This window comes from Merops nubicus, unplaced genomic scaffold, assembly GCF_000691845.1.
Source record: "Merops nubicus isolate BGI_N331 unplaced genomic scaffold, ASM69184v1 Scaffold49415, whole genome shotgun sequence".
Classification (NCBI taxonomy): Eukaryota; Metazoa; Chordata; class Aves; order Coraciiformes; family Meropidae; genus Merops; species Merops nubicus.
Genome location: NW_008611260.1, coordinates 1 through 18,067, shown reverse-complemented (window position 1 = coordinate 18,067; position 18,067 = coordinate 1). Strand labels below are relative to the sequence as shown.

Sequence of the window (18,067 nt, the reverse complement as noted above, 5' to 3'; positions counted from 1 at the left end):
TGTGTGATGCAGAGGCAAAAAGACTGGGTGCTCTTCCCCCTTGAGCAGGTTTTCATGTATGGTAGTTTTAGCAACTTGTTTTTGTTGCATATGTCTATGTTTTTGCTCAATTTATAGATTGTGTGAGATTGCTGCTGACTGCAGAAGCACAAGTTGATGCTGCTGATAAAAATGGCTTTACACCCTTGTGTTCAGCAGTTGCTCAGGGACATGTCAAGTAAGTGAAGTCTTAAGATTTTGCCTGTCAGATATTATTCCATTTTATGTTCTCTTTGTATACTTTCTTCATTACATTATGATTGCATTCTTAGGTATAAATGCATTAAACTATCATTTATTGAAAAATGATATTGCAAAACACTGTACAACACTGCAAATACAAATATTGCAAAAACCTGTCATTATTGAATTCATATTCATATGCCATTCTGTTTTTAATATTTTCCATTTGGTTTGTTTCCAGTTGCAGCTCTTAAGGTTGCTGAACGTGTATTCTTAGGAAACACAATGTGATATATGAGTGCAATACCTTTTAACTTCTTAATTTTCTTTATCAGCCATATTACAGGATCAATAGAGGAAAGAAATTATTTTTGCAGGAATTTTTTAAAGCATAGAGAGTTATGAATATCATGTTCAGAGACAAAAGAACATTCACCTGAATATTCTCCTGAGCAATCTAGAATCAAATACTTCAAACAAAAAACCAGATTTTTTTTTAATTTTTTTTGTATCATTAATTTCAGAAAACAGCAAATTATATGAGTCAAAGAATAAGAACACTTTTCAAAATGTAGGTACAATGATTTCCTTTTATTTTTTGAAGCTCCTAATTTTATAAAGGTTGGTGTTTTATGACAGCATGCATGAAAAAACTCTATCTTCTTTTTAAACTCAGAAGCAGTACACAACAGTTCATCCAGGTGATTGTTTTTTTTCCTCCCTTCATCAGAGGAGCTGAAGGCTGACATTGTGTTTCTGCTCTTCAGCTTTACTCTGTATCATAGAGCCATAGGAAATGGAACTGGAGGCTGGAAGCAACCATTAGGTGACTTCTTCCAGAGCATCTTTATCCAGATAAAACCATTTTACAAATGCAAAAAAAAGAAGTCTTAAAACAGCATGACTAGGAATCTTTATTACAGACTTCACCTTTAGTTTATCTATCTGTAGTTTTACTTATCTATCTTTTCTTCTGGTTTTTATTCTTTTAATGTTGCATTATACAATTTCTAAAGATTTTACTCTGATATAGTAACATGTAGGGGTCAGAATCTTTGAGTGGTATTACGCTGTGGCAGACCCTGACCCAACAATGAGGAAGAGTGGGATCCCTGTCCTCATGGTCTTCCATGAGTATATAGGGATCATCTGAGATTCTTGTCACTTCTTAGAGGGCTTCCTGTTTATCAACTAACGGACATATTTACTGGAAGTCTTAATCCAGGGGTATCAGATTCCCACTAGGTGTTCTGAGCACAGAAATACACGACTTTTTAAATGTTTCAATGTTTCATTCTTTTACATTGAAATCTATGAAAAATTACACAGGACTTGACAAGACAAACCAAAAATACACTCTTTGTATCTTAAGATACAAATAAGGTAGTAATAAGTATCTTAGACTTAGTTTAAATAGGCAGCTATTTATTTCTCAGACTTACTTTCACAACACTTTGCTATATATTATATGCTGTGTTGTAATATTGCAGACTTTACATTCTTTTTCACTTGGAGTTGCTTATATGTTATGATATCCCCAAACAGTTTTCTTGGTTTCATTGGTTTTTTTAGCTATTAAACATGAACCTAATTGTAAAAGTGAACATGGAATAATAACAGGGGCAGTCAAAAATAGCAGAGAAACTATGAATGCTTTAGGCTGTTTGATTTGTTGATCACTTCAAAGTTCTGGCCCTCCATAAAAATCTGTAATAGGCAGAATTTGGGGCAACAGTGTAGTCTGTTCCCTTTAACAGGGGTGTTGTGTTGCATAGCCAGTGTTACATGTACTATAGCACTAAGGATCTGAGGTTAATGGGAGCACTAAACTACTGTGAGGTACACAGTACTCTTGTGTGGGATAGATTTGCTAGCCAGTCCACCCTGACATGTTCCTTAGCCTTATTCCTGAACTGAGACAGGACTGTTGTTCCAGTCCTAGTTACACAGTCAGGAATAAAACAAATATATATCTCTATAGTTTTTTGAGGCTGTTAGTAGTATCACTAATTCAGAAAATACTTTAAGGGTAAACTTTCAAAATCTTTTCTCATGTGGTCCAGGCCAGGCTGACTTTACTTGACCTTACCTGACCAGAATCATTGAATACCATACAAAGTAACAACACATATTTTTAATATTAGTAGACTTAAAACTTAAGTCTATCTTGTTATAAGCCCATCTTAATATGACTTTTGTGACTATATGGTTAGGATACATGTTCAACATTTGCTAAGGTAGAGTATTACTCCTATTTGTATTTTTATGTTCAATTGAGCATTTTCAGAAAGCAAAGCCCAGTAATACGTGTTAATGTTATCTGGTTTACTCTTTCTCTAAAATTGTGCATTTTATTTTGAACTTGACTGATTTTCTATCTAAATAAGCACTTAATAAAAGGAGGCATTTTTAAAAACCTGTGATTTTTACATTTGTAATTTCTTACATACTTACATTTTTATATATACATTATATTGTTTTAAATACTTTGTCATCCTCTTTGTTATAGTATGGTCTACTAACCGGTAATTATTTTGTATTACTTTGATTGCTTTGAGGCTTAATTGTTGATATCCTACTGCTACAGGGTTGTGATGAAGTGCACTCCCCCAGGCGAGTGTCCCTTGTGCTGGTATTTAAAACTAGTCTGAGTCCTTTTTTTTTTTCTTTTTAAAATATTTTAAATATCAGTAGTCAGAAAATAAATGCTACTCTTTTTTGCTCAGCTAAAGTTTTTTTCTTTAGCAGTTGTCATGAAGTTTTTATTGTGAAACTGAATGTTTTACATTCACAGTTTTTAAATGCAGCTACAGTCGTTTAAGATTTATTGGTTTAAAGTAACCTTATTTTCTGTCTTTATACCTTTGTATAAAATTATACTTTATACCTTGTGTATATGTAATGGATAAAATAACAGATTGATCTATATCTATAAAATCAGAACCTTATTAATAAAAAACCTTTTAAACTTAAGTTATGAAGAGCTTTTGGATGTCAAATGTAAGATAATGTTACGACCTTATTGTTTGCTGTAGGTGTGCAGAATTATTAATTATGTATCAGGCTGATATTAACCATGCTGCTGAAAGAGGACAGACACCTTTGTACCTGGCCTGTAAAAATGGAAATAACGATTGTATTAAGCTATTGTTGGAAGGTGGAGCAGATCGAACAGTAAAAACCACTGTAAGTTAACATAGTTTGTGAAGTTTAAGGACCTTGTATAGTACTGAATAGCTGCAGACATGTTTAAAGCTGAAATAAACTATGTGATGTGAAATTAGCATTTTGTTCTTTTCATCATATTTTCTGGGATTTTTTTTCAGCTGTGTATTGTCTGAAACCTCCTAAATTATGGGACTTCCATATAATTTTACATATTTCAGTTCTGCCTGCAGTTTGCTGCAGACTTTTTAACACTGGAGAACTCTTCTGTTTTGATTTATTTTTGAAGTGGAGAATTGGAGATAGGGCTTTTGCTTCCATCTTTTGTGTTAGGGTGCTTTGTTTTTGTCTTTGGACCCTTATCCCCAGATTTGTCAGCCAGTATTGTAAAGTCTTGTATACCACAAGTGGGATAATATGGGGAAAAAAAAATATCTACAGAAGAAAGGGAGGAGGACTGTCTCAAAATTACCATCTAGGTTTTGCCTCTTTCAGGTGCTTTCTTGAAGTTTTTCTTAAGATTTTAACATAAACATGACCATAACTGTGGGATGTAGGCTGTCCTACACACAGCACAGAGTGTTGGCTTCACAGTACATTTTGCTTCTCTATTATACTGATTTTTTTTTGAATCATTTATTTTGGATTTGGAAAGTAAATATATTTCAATTTAAATGAGATAAAGTTATGTCGTCAAAAACATGAAAATACCCAACTGCTAAATTGATCAGTGCAGCATGAAACAAATTCTTTGTTGTTAGAATCATATTAGCTTGATTTATGATCAGGTAACAGCTTATTAATAGCATGTAAGTCCTATATTACTGGGACTCTTCTAAAAATTTTGAAGTCTGTCTGTTGGACTGTACTTGGAGAAAGCTGTAAAATTTTTTTTTGCTGCATTTTTTTCCCTCTCTTTCATCCACCCCACACACATAGGAGCAACTCTGTTTTCCCAAAGGATTATGATGTCACTCTTGCTTATCTTTTTGATTTCCAAACAGAGCCTTCCATTCAGATATATTGCTGATATAAGTTTTCCAAACATTTTTTTTCTCTGTTTGGTGGGAGTGTGCTTCTTATTTTTGGTTTTGTTTTGGTTTTGTTTTTAGGATGGCTGGTCACCAATTCACGCAGCAGTGGATTCTGGTAATGTTGACAGTCTCAAGCTCCTTATGTACTATGGAGAGCCAAACAATGGGAACTCTTTGACTGGTGCAGAACTGAATTTAGGCTACTTTGATTTGGAGAAGAGAGAAGACAACTGTGGCAGTAGAATAAAGCCTGTTGTTTCTGCAGATCTCATCAACCATGCTGACAAAGAGGGTTGGACTGCTGCACACATAGCAGCATCCAAAGGCTTTAAGGTCAGTCCACATGAACAAGTTACAGTGACCTGATAGAATTTAGGCCAGATAAATCCTTTTTTTTTTTTTTTTTTTTTTTTTTTCTTTGAAAAACTAAGGCTTAGGTGTCAAATATAAGGTTTTTTATTTAGTTTATTGTAGCACTTGATTTAACAGAGACAGGGAGATACTTCCAGTGGGCAAATTACCTCAGAAGCTAGGTGTCAAACGGGGTGAATTGACATAGTTAAGTGCCTATTTCTTTTGGGACAACAATTAAAAAAAAAAAACCATGATTACATGAGAATTCAGATTTTCAAAGTCAAGGTGAGGTGAATCCTACCCTAAATGTCAATTCATTTATTGTCATGTACTTATAGGTATTAGATGGGCAGAATTTCCAGTTGCAGTTAGGGATGATTTAACTATGAACAATTTTTCCTGTAGGAGGGAAAGGAGAAAAAGAAATTTCGGAATCAGATTTGTGCAGTAATACGTTGTTTAATTTGTTACTTTGGGCAGATTTTTTAGCAGGCAATGAATTTGAATGACAGTTTTGAAAATTTGAATTCAAATGACAGTTTTTGGGGGATTGTATAACTGATTACATGGAGAATGACCTGACAGATGTTACCGATGATATACAAGATTATTTCTGGAAATTAAATATTACTCAAAGGATTTGACATCAGAAACTTCTAGACTTCTAGCACTGGCTGTTTAAATAATTATTTTTTGTTTTTATGATAGCTGTCAGTCATATCTTACTGTGAAACTTTTACCTAGGGAGAAAAAAGAGGATACTAAACACAGAAGATGGTCAAAATTAGGAAAATATAGTCCAAGAATTCAAAAGTTAGCTTGTGATTATATGCCTAATTCAATGTCTATCATTATATTTTGCTTTTTTTCCTAATGAGTTTACTGTGAGAAATTCAAAATAGGCACAAAATGAAGAATCAGCTTACTAAATGATGGCTTTTTAGGGACCAGCCACTGCTTACTCAGCATTTTGCATTACAAAGAGTCCATGTTCCATTAGCAGTGTCTGTTAGGCAGGTACAGACTCTTATTTCAGTTTCCACTCATCTGAATTTAGATAGAGTTTAAGGAATTTGTTATAGTCAGCAAATACCTAGATAGTATCCAATATGTTGCTTCTTTTTGCAATAGTATAATCCTCTGGAACTTGGAAGCTAGGTTTTATTTACTCTGAAGCCACTAAAAGAAGCTTTGGCTAGGTGTCCTCTCTGAAGGCTCTGACACTGGAAGTCTTCCATACACCTTTCATGAATAATTCATGGGTTTGAGTTTCTGAGCACATTCCAGGTCAATTATTTAATAAGATCTCCGTTGAGAGTTGAGAGGGTGTTCTTTTAAGTGATGAAGGCAATATATGGCTAGCACTCAGATTCCTGATCTTGATGTTGCAGAGACTTCACATAGTTGTACTTGATTAAATGCATTTATTGACTTGAGAGATGTTCAGTATATTGAGAAGCTAAAGAAAGCTTAATAGCCATCTTCATGTACTGCCAATACTTTGACTTCATTCTCTAATCCTTTATCTGCACTGCATGTCATTCATGGCACAACATGATGTCTGCATATGAACGCTTGCACCCTCTTCTTTTGAGATTGGTAGGTGCTATTCTTTACAAATTAATTATGCTCTGGCATCCTAGCTACTATTTAATAGGCTACAGATCCAACAGAACTTCGCATTTTTGTAAAGAAATAAGCCTCATTTCTTTTTTCTTTCTCACTTCTTTCTTCTCTCTACTACCCACTTTCAGCCTCACAATCCAGTTCTCTGCCTTCTGCTTTCTTTGCCATTCATTAAACCCGTTTGAGAGACAGAGTTAGCTTATTTTCTTGCCAGGTTAGTAAGTTATTTTTTTCCATTTAATTTTCCTCTGGCAAAGTTAGCGAGCTGATTGATTTATTTTTTTTTTTTTTTTTTTTAAAAAAAGTTCGTACACGTGCTGGAACAACAATCTGGTAAAACTTCATCTCACAGGGAAATACAGCTTAAATGACTTATGTTTATGAGAGGTGTCAGCCTATCAGAAACACTGACAAAAGTCTTTCTGTTAGAACACCTACAAAAGAGGTAATAGTGACCAAACCTGCACCAAGCCACTGTTCTGAACCCAAATGCACCAATAGCTGCTTCTCTGCATCTTCAAAGTTTGGTTTCTCTGCTATGATTAACCGCAGAGGTTATCAATACAGTATTAGCTAGTATAATTTCTGATGGTGTCTTTTTTTAATATGGATATCTGCCTTTGAAAGGCATGTCTGAGGATGGCAAAGCTTTCACAAAGGCCACTTGTATTGTTGCTATAAAATATTTTTACTCCTGGTTTTCAACTCTGTGAGGAAGATCATTTGGGCGCTCATATTAACAAACTCTGTAGCTGACTGTCTTTGGAAATGCATATGTAAGAATTTCATTTGGGAGCCTAACTGCATATTGGTAGAACTCTAATCCAGCAAATGGACAAGTAAATAATACAGTTCTTACCTTTTCAGAACTGTCTAGAAATTCTTTGTAGCCATGGTGGACTAGAGGCTGAGAGAAAAGATAAGTGCAATCGAACGCTGCATGATGTTGCTACTGATGATTGCAAACATCTCCTAGAAAACTTAAGTAAGTAAATGCTATCAGCACTGTATAAAAGTGGTTTTAGCTGAAGAACTTGTGGGACAAAAATGAAAAATATTAAAAGGGTGATCATTTTTTTGGCACCACAAAATCAAGTTTTCTTAACCTAGCAAGCTTCTGTTCTCCAAATTTTGCAAAAGCATGCAAAAAAACTTTGTTCAATGTTATTAAATGACTTACATCTTTGTTTTAAACCATTTGAAAAGATGGCATATATTGTACATGTGCAAGCATCCGTGTTCTCTTGAAGTTTCTGAATTTAATATTAGTGGTTACTTTTTCCAAAGCTATTATCCTCTTTTCTTCAAATTCTAGCAGAAAAATCACTTAGTGGTGGATAGCTGTCAAATTTCCTCAGGTTAAGACAATCTTCTAGTCACATCTGAATCTCTTTTTAGAGCATAGTTTTATTTGTCACTTGTTTATTGTTGAAGGGATTGTTTGTTTCATTCTTCAGAAAACATCTTAGAGACAGCATCAAACAACTTCTTTTTTCCAATATGAACAAATTCTGTCATGGGATTGTTCTGCTGGAATCTGTTATCTTCTTAATTCTCTGCAAGTTTTCTCAAAATTCAGTAGAGCAGGCTAACCTGTGTATTATTACTATGCAAAAATATATTTTGAGGGGGCTTCAAGCCCACTGGTTTTGCCCAGGAAGAAAACACCCCCAGCGGGACCCCAGTAGTACCTCCAGGGTGGTCGTCAGCGAAGAGGAGGACAGTGGCGAGTAAAGGAGGGATGGGCAACGATCGCTTTCTTCCAAAATAAAAGGCTTTAATAACATGAAAATAACAAACAAAAAACACCTGAGGCAGGCACTGAAACAGCACCCACCCCAGGGGAGAAGTGAAAGAGCATGTGGCCTTGGGGCCAGGGGTTTTTAACAGGTAGGTAGGTGGGTTTACAAAGGCATTGTCCTGTAAGGATACCTGGATGGGTTACCGACAGGTCAGGGGTCCAATGGGTGTTAGGGGATTGGTCTTGTGGTGGCTAAGCCAACCACAACCTGGGGAAGATGGATAATTCTGGATGTGTGCCCCTGTTTGGGGACAAAGAGGCAACAGAAACCTCTGTCTCCAGGAGGCGCACTGCAACAGTGTATAACAGGTTATCTACTCACAAGTGCTGTTTTCTATTTCTCTGTATAATCAGAAGTATTTTCATAGTATATTTGTATGCTTTGTATTTATTCACTTTTTTTTTTGTGATTGTGGTGTGGGATGTAGGGCTGTGGGTAGTCAAGCTCACTGATCACCAACAGATTAGGGAGGCTTTCGGTGCGCTGCATCTGATTTTCATCTTCAGCTGTTATAACAGCTAGGTTCTTACCGTTTTACTGTAGGTGCAGAGGGGAATACAACTCACTTTCTGTTAGAAATTCCTCTGTTGTCTACTTTGTTATCAGACTGAAGCCAGTTTCTGATGTCTGAATCTGAAGCCTGTTAAATTGATGCTTGTATCATTTTCGTCTGTTCTAGTACCCCATTTCTCTGTCACGCTTATCATGAACCCAGCTGCTTTTATCAGGTCAGAACCTTTTGGACTTCATTTCTCTTCTCTTTCATTTGTTAAACCTGTAGTTAACATCAGTGCAATCATAATTAGCGTTTTTGCCCTCCCTTAATACCTAATCTGTGGAAGCTTGGAAACACCACTTTCATCTGGGTATATGCCTCAACAAGCCAAGACTGCATTTTGGGTAAGCTGTGTAGGTACCATTCTCTACCTTCCTTATAGCCCATAGAGGTCACGTGCACTGCTGTACCTCTGTCCTATGGGCCTGTTTCCTTGTAGAGAACCTTCTGTACTTCTCGTAGTCATTGCTCATTTCCCTGAGGTCCAGCCATCAGAAGGGCAAGCCTTTGATACATTTCTCACAGTCCCACATCTGAAAGATGCCTCTGAGTAATTTTTTCCCTATGGTAGGCTAGTGGATCTAAATCACAGCTTTTCTGACATCAGAAGGGCTTCATTTGTTTGTATCAGCTGAAGATACGGTGCCTGAACTCAAAAGCAAAGCTAAGATCATGTTGCAAGATTTCGTAATAAGACTGTGTTTTTTGTGGTGCACTTATTTTTAATTTCAAGGATGATTTCTGAAAGGTATTGTTTTGGCATTAAAGTTAGAAGATATTTTCGTTATCACATTTAGTTATCTAAATGATCTATGTAGACACCTGCTCCTGCTGTGTTGTATTCCATTTTTCAAAGAGCAGAAAAATAATTTTGTTTCTAGAATATGCATGTAATTTTTTTTTTAATATTTTTTGTCATTTTATTCTATAGCAAATCAGATACACACTTCCAAGTGAATTTTCTGTCTTAGCTCTTAGCTTTTTGTTTGAAGATATTTGGCTCAACTGTTTTCCACTTGTGCACTTGTGCCAGAAAATTCCTTTCTGTATTGATAATAAATATGTGAACAACCACAATAAATTAATATTAAGACACTGTCCACCATCTGTCTTTATTTATAAGAAATTAGTCTGTAAAGAGGAAATAAAGGATTAAGTTTTGTCTTGCTTCCTGTTATTTAACCATAATACAGATATTTTGAAACGTAAAAAAAAAGATAAGTACCCTGAGATTTCATTTTCATCACTGTTCTGATTTTGTGGTGGTCTGAGCCACTCGTTAGCACTTGCTTTTCTGTAGCAGGAGTTTTGTAGCTTTCCTTTGCAATATTTGGTGCTATTGGTATTTGATAATAGGATTTTTCTTAAATCAAGTTCTACAGTTTTTCTCATTCTTGGTTTTCTGTTTTTTCAACAGATGCTCTTAATGTACCTGTAAGGATTTCAGTCAGTGGCATTGAACCAGCCCGTTGTGGTACAGAGGAATTTGATACAGAAAACACAATATGTGCTTTAAATATCCGCAAACAGACATCATGGGAGGATTTTTCAAAAGCAGTGAGTCAGGCAGTGACAAACCATTTCCAGGCAATCGCTTCTGATGGATGGAGGAGCCTAGAAGACCTGTCATTTAATAGTGCTGCAGAATCCAACATTGGCCTCAGTGCAAGCAGTATATTATCTGTCAAACTAGGTATCAATATTGGGGTACTAAAAGCAAAAACTTGGGGTTGTCTTGAATTTGTAAAATCTTGTAAGATAAAAATATCTTTACATTTCTGGATCTTTCAAAGAGTAGATCAAGAAAGACCAATGCTAGCTATGAAACTTTGAACAGTGTTGGCATGAAAGCATTCTTTACTTCTAGCTGTGTGTATGGTACAATTCATTAAGAATGTTAATACCATCTTGGGCACCATGATGTTGTATGTTAATTAGTCCTTTACTCAATTTAGTACTCTGGAGGAGAGACCTGTGTTACTGGTGAAACACAACAATTCAAGGCAAAGCCCACAATACATCTTGACAGTCCATCCAGAATGTACATTAAATCCAGACTGTAAATCATCAGCATAGGTAGAACAGAGCTACTCCTGTTCTGTGTAACTTCACTTACCAAGGTTTGCATAGGATTCTGGAAATTCATGTGCTTCATCTTCAATCCCTTTCCCTCCTCCATGTGTTTACCACCTCGGAAAAAAAAAAACTCTTCACATTAGACTAGACAAATGTTCCAATTTCACCTTGTTTTGCATGTAAAGACAGGCTAGCTATTAAACTTGTGTCTCAACTGGCAGAAAACATTGGTATCCTCAGTCATGTGTCAAATAATAGTATGGTTCAGTGCATGGGACTGGATTACTTGTCAAATTTACCAGCTTATGCACACAGTCTTTGTAAGCAAATGAAGAATCTTGAGCATAGTGCATTTTATATAGATACAGGGAATGTCTCTCATTTTTTCTTTTCAACAGGGAACATTTCATGGTCAACAGGTCAGATTTTTTCCCAGCCACCATGGGACTTTTTGAAGAACAACAGAACTGAGCACATCACAGTGTTTTTGTTTGGTAATTTTCAATTCATAATTTTCAGTTTTGAATGTTAAGATACTCCGTATGAAATCGATCATTTGAGAATCATTTGCTACTGGTATTGTTCTTCATTGTGGCTTGATCCTCAGAAATATCATACCCAGTTAATTGTTTAACTAGATGTAAAAGGGTCTACAACATCTAGAAAATACGCTGGCACATAAAAGCCGTACTGCCTTTTTCAGTTATAGCAGTACCCATTTTACTTATGTCATGGATACCCATGAATCTGTGTTGCTGGATAAATGCCTTTCCTTTCTATACCTTTTTAATTTGCATAGCCTGCAGTTTTAGATCACAGTCGAATACTGCATGAAAAGCATGTATGAAAAGCATGCATGCTTGTAAACATGAGAGATATAGAAAAGTTAATTTGTGTATCTCTTTTTAAAGGACCTCAAGAAGGCTGCCTGAATAGTGTGACTTACGCATCTATGATCCATCTTCAGACACTTCAGAATTACCTCCGCCTGGTAAGTACTAAGCGAGCTCCTCTCTGTACTAGTGTTGACTGAAAAAAATTGATCTTCTACTCCGTGAAAGAGGAAATGAGATGAAAGCTGGTATTTTAAAATGAAGCTCCCCCTAAATCTTATCCAAATAACTTCAGTCACATGAGGGCATTAACTTCCTCCTTTAAATAGCTGATTAACTGTTATGAAAATACAGTAAAAGCTCTGTGACATTCATTATCTCCTGTAACTTTCACAACAGTTAATACTTCAGAATGTAAGGGTAATTGGATAATAGGAGATAACTTTCATTGATCATTTGTTTTAACATTGCTAATCAAATCAGAATTGGTTTTAAAACTGCATAATTTCCACTGTGCCTTTGGATAGTATTTTATGCTGTTAGAAGAAGTTATGTACCATAGGTTTCTGCTGTATTCAGCAATATTAGACAGTGATATGAGTGTATTTCCTTACTGACTTTTAGAGATGAAGTAATTTTACAGTTACGATAGATTAAATAATTTTTATTCCACTGTTTTGATAACATGATCCCATTTCAACAGGAAAGGAAGTCCTTAGTCTGAGTCCTTAAATTAACAGTGACTTAAACTACTCTTTGATTTTACCATCATTCTGGCTTACCTATTTTACGTCAAAGTCAAGAAAATGTTTATGACTTCTAATCTCATCCTTCCTATGTGAATTGCATGTTTTAATGATTATTACAATGACAAATTCCTTTTCGTGTAGTTTGACAAATTAGAAGTTTTCCAATATATTTCCAAGATGTTGTATGCAAGTATTGCCTATCTTGAAACTAATATAGTAAGGATTATCAACTTCAGTAGTACAAAACAAAGAATTTTGTCTGTTAGGTGCCGATTGTCTCATCTAGATAAAAAAAAAAAAAGAATTTTCAAGACTGATTTATTGTCTGTCTGTAGGTGGAACAATATCGTAATGTCATTTTCCATGGTCCAGAAGGAAGTCTGCAAGACTATATAGCTTATCAGATAGCGACCTGCATGAAGGTATTAATACAAACATAGAAAGTAAATTGGTTCATAAACTAGAATTTGCACTATTTCACCGAATCTGTACATTTTCAACACAGCAAAAGCAAGTGGCTGCAGGATTCACATGTGAAATCGTTAAAGTTGAAGTGGATGCTGGTTTCTCCAAGGAGCAGCTTGCAGAACTGTTCATCAGTAGTGGTAAGGTTATTTCAGCTGAACTGATTTTGGTAGTTTGCAGGAAAGTTTTTAAAGGCAGAAATTAAAGGAATACATTAAACCTTTTGCATAGTAGGTGGCATGTTTTAACAGAGTCCAGTTTTCCACATGCTTGAGGAATAATAAGAGTCTAAACTGAGGTAGAACTAAGCGTGACAGTCCAGTAGGGAGCTCTGTCAAAAGTTTATGCCATTTAAGTAAAACTAATAGTTCTCAATTTTTTTTTTTTGTCTCATTCGTTTTTCCCTTTGTTTGTGAGCCTTTAAAAGTTGTTTGCTATGGTTCAGATCTGCTGAATCAGAAATGAAGGTCTATTATTCCCTTGCTGTAGCTGTTCTCATGTTTTAAAATACATGTGTGTATGAGAAGGGAAGCTATAATTACTACCTTCCTGGGAATAAGGATCAGTGACAGACTTTTATAAAAGTCAGACCATTGCTTCAGATATATGCTTGTTTACTCAATACTTATGTGTGTATCTGAACCAAATTTTGTCACCCAGGCAGGCAAATGTTAGTGTGTGTGTGTGTTTTCTGACCCATTACTGCAGGAGAAAGTTGAACTTCTGTTAAAATGAGCAGTTTTCTTTTAATGGATGTGAATAGCTACATGTAGATTAAAGTTCTGTTACTTGGGTGTTTCCCAATGAAGTGGTCTCAGAGTGATCAGTAGGCTGTACCTGTGTAAATTCATGATAAATGATTGGTAAGAGGGGAAAAAGGACAAAGCAGCCAAAGATTAATGACAGTGAAAATGGGCAAATTAAGTATGGAGGGAGAAAAAAGAGGTCACAACAGTCAGTCATAAGAAGGAAGGAGAATGTAAAGGAATAGAATAGTGCTAAAGAGAAGGAAAAAGCAGTATTTTCTCTGGAGGGCTTTTTCAGGGGCAGGTTGTGCTGTGTTTTGCCCATACTTATGCATTTGAACTTTCATGATTTATTTTTTTTTTACTTAACCATAGTATTGACTGAAGAGTAATAATATAGTATGTAATATTAATAAAATACCGTATTGATGAAAATAAAATAATCAAGAGAAATGGTATAATAGTGTTATTTAAACATTCATATAATAATATAAGATGATATAGCTGTAAGATACAATACAATTTATAATTTTTCACATACAGTAATAATATAAGAGTCTGAAGGGTGATAGGATGCTTCCTATTCCTTGGTACTGTTCAAATTAATTTGGGCTCAAATGCAGTTTTGCAGTTCTCAGATACGTATCCGCTTTCACCACTTTGCAGCTTTTTTTTTCTGTTTTGTGAGTGTTTAATTTTTTTTTTTTCTGTTGACCAAAACTAGCAATATAGTTTGAATCTAACCTTGGTGGCAAGACTTCATTTTCATTTAAACATGGTGGTCTTTTTTATTATTATGACGACATCTACAACTCTAGGATCTTAACTTTATCGGTCATTCACATGAAAAATAAATGTGATAAATGTCATTATTCCTTGGAATAACCTTGTGTCTCAGGAACTGTGGTTTTCACATTCCACTTTCTGTATTGAAAGAGGCTGGGCTTTAGCCATGAAAAATTGTACAGGTTTCAGTGGCACCAGTGCAACATTCATGGATGCATTTCTCATGTGTTACTGTGATTAGACTTTCGAGACAGCCAGAGCTTAGAGAGGGCCAGCCCCTACCTTCTTCCTTCTCAGTATGGGCAGACCAAAAACAGCAAGAGGAGTTTGAACCTCATAAGCAAGTGTTCTGTTCACACTAACTAGAATCACTAACTTTTGAATAGAAAAGCTACAGTTCAGTGAGTGAGACTGAATGCCATCTCCCTGCTGTGCATTTGCAGCATGGGGCCTGTTCTTCAAGCGTGCTTTCATCCTGTAGCTTCCCTTGGCTTTCTGAGTTGCAGCAAACCCTGCACGGTCCCTTCTGACAACATCTGTGCTTGTGACCAAAAGCAGAGCCATCCCATGGGCTCGTACAATGGTGTGCAGTCTGTCTGTTAGCGTACTTTCTGGTGTAGTTTCAGTCTAGGTGAGTTTTTTCTCCCAGGAGATACTGGTCACAGTTTGGAGGATAGCTTGTGCCAGGGATTTTTTGACGCATGTCATTTTTAGTGCAGTCATATTGCTGGGATAGAAGAAGAAACCCTTTATTCAGAAGTCAGATAGGCTTTGGTGTTTTGCCTGCAGGTGAGAAAATCATTCACAGTCTGGTTTGTTTGCTAGCCACTGTCTCTTAAGGAAGCTGCTTCTTTTGAGTGCTTTACTCTGTGTCAGCAATGTCTTCTTAATAGACTGTGCTTGTTTCAGCATTGTGCTTTTGGTTGAGTCCCAATTCTGCCTCCTTCTTGCCTGTTGTTCTGCCACATCTCCTCTCCTAGGAGAGCACTCTCCCCTCTAAATGGTTCCATCAGACACAGAGGAGGTACCTGTCCTCCCTGCTATCCAGATAGATCCTCTTAGTAAAACAGGACAGTAATATTCAGGAAACTGCAAATAAACTGAAATCAACAGCTACAGCTAGTTGCTGTAAGTTTTGCCCGATTGTTTTCCTTAGTGACCACCTATAACACCATCTTCAAAAAGTTCTGAAACAATACAAGGCTCTCTGTACTCAAGACAAATGTTCTGTTTAATATTTGCATTGTAGAAGTATTCATCTGGGATTCAGTGTTACAGAAACACTTGCAAAGACGGTATCTTTTCAAGGCAGTGAGATGTTAAAATCAGGAAAAATAAAGGAAAAAAAGCATTAAAAAAATGGTGTGTATGTGTATATATAGGATTTTAGTGTCTATTAGGTTCAAGTGCTGCTGTTTGTGTCTCAAAATAGCTCTGATTATTTGGGTGATTAAGGATATTGAACTTCTGAAGAGAGGATAGTAGCAAATAAATAGGCAATCTCAAAGAATCATTAAGATTCTTATAGAATATTCCCAATCTTTTTATCACTACATAGTTATAAAGAGTACATGTTAAAAGTTTAAGATGTATTACAGCAGATGAAAGAAATGTTTTCTGAGGTCTTTGCTACCTTTCCTGTTGTGTTTAGTTTCAGCATGCTGAAATTCTTCTGCTCTATAAAGATCCCATTACAGCCATTTTAGGAATTTATTTTAGTAATAGCTTTCAATTTTTTTCTTTTTCTCATTGTACAGCATGATATTCTTTCCATTGTTTGATCTTTATGCTTCCAATTTTAAACATATTCTATACTCTGCTTCTGTGAACAAGTTAAAAGGCTAAAAATAAAAATTCCTTTGTTGCATTAGTAGCTGTAAAATCTGTATACATAAATAAAAGTCAATTTTCATAAGTAGACATTAATGGTATATTTGTATTTCAGCTTGTCTGGTCCCAGTCAAACAGCCTCCTGTAAGCAAGACAACCATTGTGATTTTAGAAAATCTGGAGAGAGCTTCTTTATCTGAATTACTAGGAGATTTTCTGGCACCTCTTGAGAATCGCAGTTCAGAAAATCCTTGCACTATTCAAAGAGGTATTTAAAGAATCTGGGATGGGGACACGTTTTTACTACAGTACCATTGTACTATAATACATGACAAACAGGGAACTGGAGAAAAACCTAATTTTCTCAGGTTTTTTATTTTATTGCAGACAGTTATTCTTAACCAAATACAGCATGGTTTAGTGCTGACTTTTGGTGGGTCTCTTCTTTCTATTTATGTCACTGCTTCTTGCTTCTATATGAAATCATGTTAAAGACTTGAGTATTTCAGTAAAATATTTTATGGTTCACTTTTTAGCAAATGGAGTCTCTGGTGCCTTCTACTTTCATGAGAACTGCTTTGTGCTGGGGACAATCGCCAAGTGTCATCTGCATGGTTCTGACCTGCTGGGTCAGCAGCATTTTCGTTGGGTTCAACTTAGGTGGGATGGGGAACCAATGCGTGGCTTACTTCAAAGGTTTTTAAGAAGAAAAGTTATAAACAAGGTAAGAACTTGGAATTGGCTTCAGCAACTTTGTTCATCACCAGGTCCATGAAATATGCATGATGGCAATGTCAAAAGCTGAGCAGATAACTAAGTTGTTTCAGGAAAAAGCATTCATTTTTAGGAAGATACCAGTCACGCATCTTTAGATGTTGTGTTTGGCCTCATAGAGGAGGCTGTGTGGCCATGGCTGAGTAGCATGAACACACAGGTTGTCTGCAAATAATGATTCTGTGGATACTTGCTTATCCACTGTATGAAAACATCCTTCATGATTTTTTTTCTTCTTCTGTGTGAGAATGATAGTAAAATCTGTTCAGCAAATGTGAAATCAGTTTCTCAGGGAATTTATTCTATATACCTAAAATAAGATAGTTACATGTCCTGTGTGAACTGTCAGAGTTTTACAAATCAAGAACTTGTCATGATTTTCAAACCAAAGAGGAAAGAAGGGTGAAAACGTATCAGTAGGGAAGTTGTTTTGAGCCAGTAGGCTCACTGAAGCTGGAACAAAAATCCAAAAGAGAATAAAGATGGGAAGTCTATTTTAACATGAATAAATGGAGGATGGGAATTGAAAAGAAAGACGTGGGCAAAAGCAGATTCGTGGGATTTTGAAAGTTGTCGTGAAGAAAACCATTCCAGTGTGACAGCAGCTATTGCAAACAGTGAGGCAGTGTTAGATTTTGGGAGGGGAAGTTTAACCAGAACAGCTGCAAAGGAAAATAACCTTGGCACCAGAGTTTTGAACAGGCTTAGAAAGGGAGATTGTTCTAGTAATAGAAACTGCCAGTAGTGGAGAGTCCTGGTCTGGGACAACAGCTCTGCTGTCAGTTCTGAGTGTTCAGATACACATCTTGTTTTTCCTTGGGGATACCACCTTGTGTACTCTGTGCCACAGTTCTCGTGTAGAGTAGCTTACTGATTCAAGGAGGCCCTGCAGAGCAAATATATGGTAACTGAACATTTCAGTTATGATAATGAGGAATTTAGAAGAATCCCTAGGTGATCCTTAATAGCAAGAACAAGAATACAGAATATAAAAAAATGAATCACTTTCAATGTTCCCATGTGCTTTATAGAATCATAGAATCATTTAG

At 36.0% G+C, this 18,067-nt stretch overlaps 1 protein-coding gene across 1 annotated transcript in view; it reads left to right on the top strand.

Annotated features, from left to right (window-relative positions):
- LOC103773772 (cortactin-binding protein 2-like) overlaps positions 1-16,968 on the top strand; it is a gene marked incomplete at its 3' end in the record, with an annotated part of 28,031 nt that extends 11,063 nt beyond the window's left edge. Inside the window, exons 3-13 of the mRNA XM_008941149.1 lie at positions 118-217; positions 3,258-3,408; positions 4,500-4,754; positions 7,269-7,386; positions 10,177-10,452; positions 11,234-11,329; positions 11,747-11,826; positions 12,753-12,839; positions 12,923-13,022; positions 16,360-16,512; positions 16,781-16,968. Coding sequence (XP_008939397.1) covers positions 118-217; positions 3,258-3,408; positions 4,500-4,754; positions 7,269-7,386; positions 10,177-10,452; positions 11,234-11,329; positions 11,747-11,826; positions 12,753-12,839; positions 12,923-13,022; positions 16,360-16,512; positions 16,781-16,968 — 1,604 coding nt within the window. The remainder of the gene's footprint in view (positions 1-117; positions 218-3,257; positions 3,409-4,499; positions 4,755-7,268; positions 7,387-10,176; positions 10,453-11,233; positions 11,330-11,746; positions 11,827-12,752; positions 12,840-12,922; positions 13,023-16,359; positions 16,513-16,780) is intronic.
- Between the last annotated feature and the right edge of the window lie 1,099 nt (positions 16,969-18,067).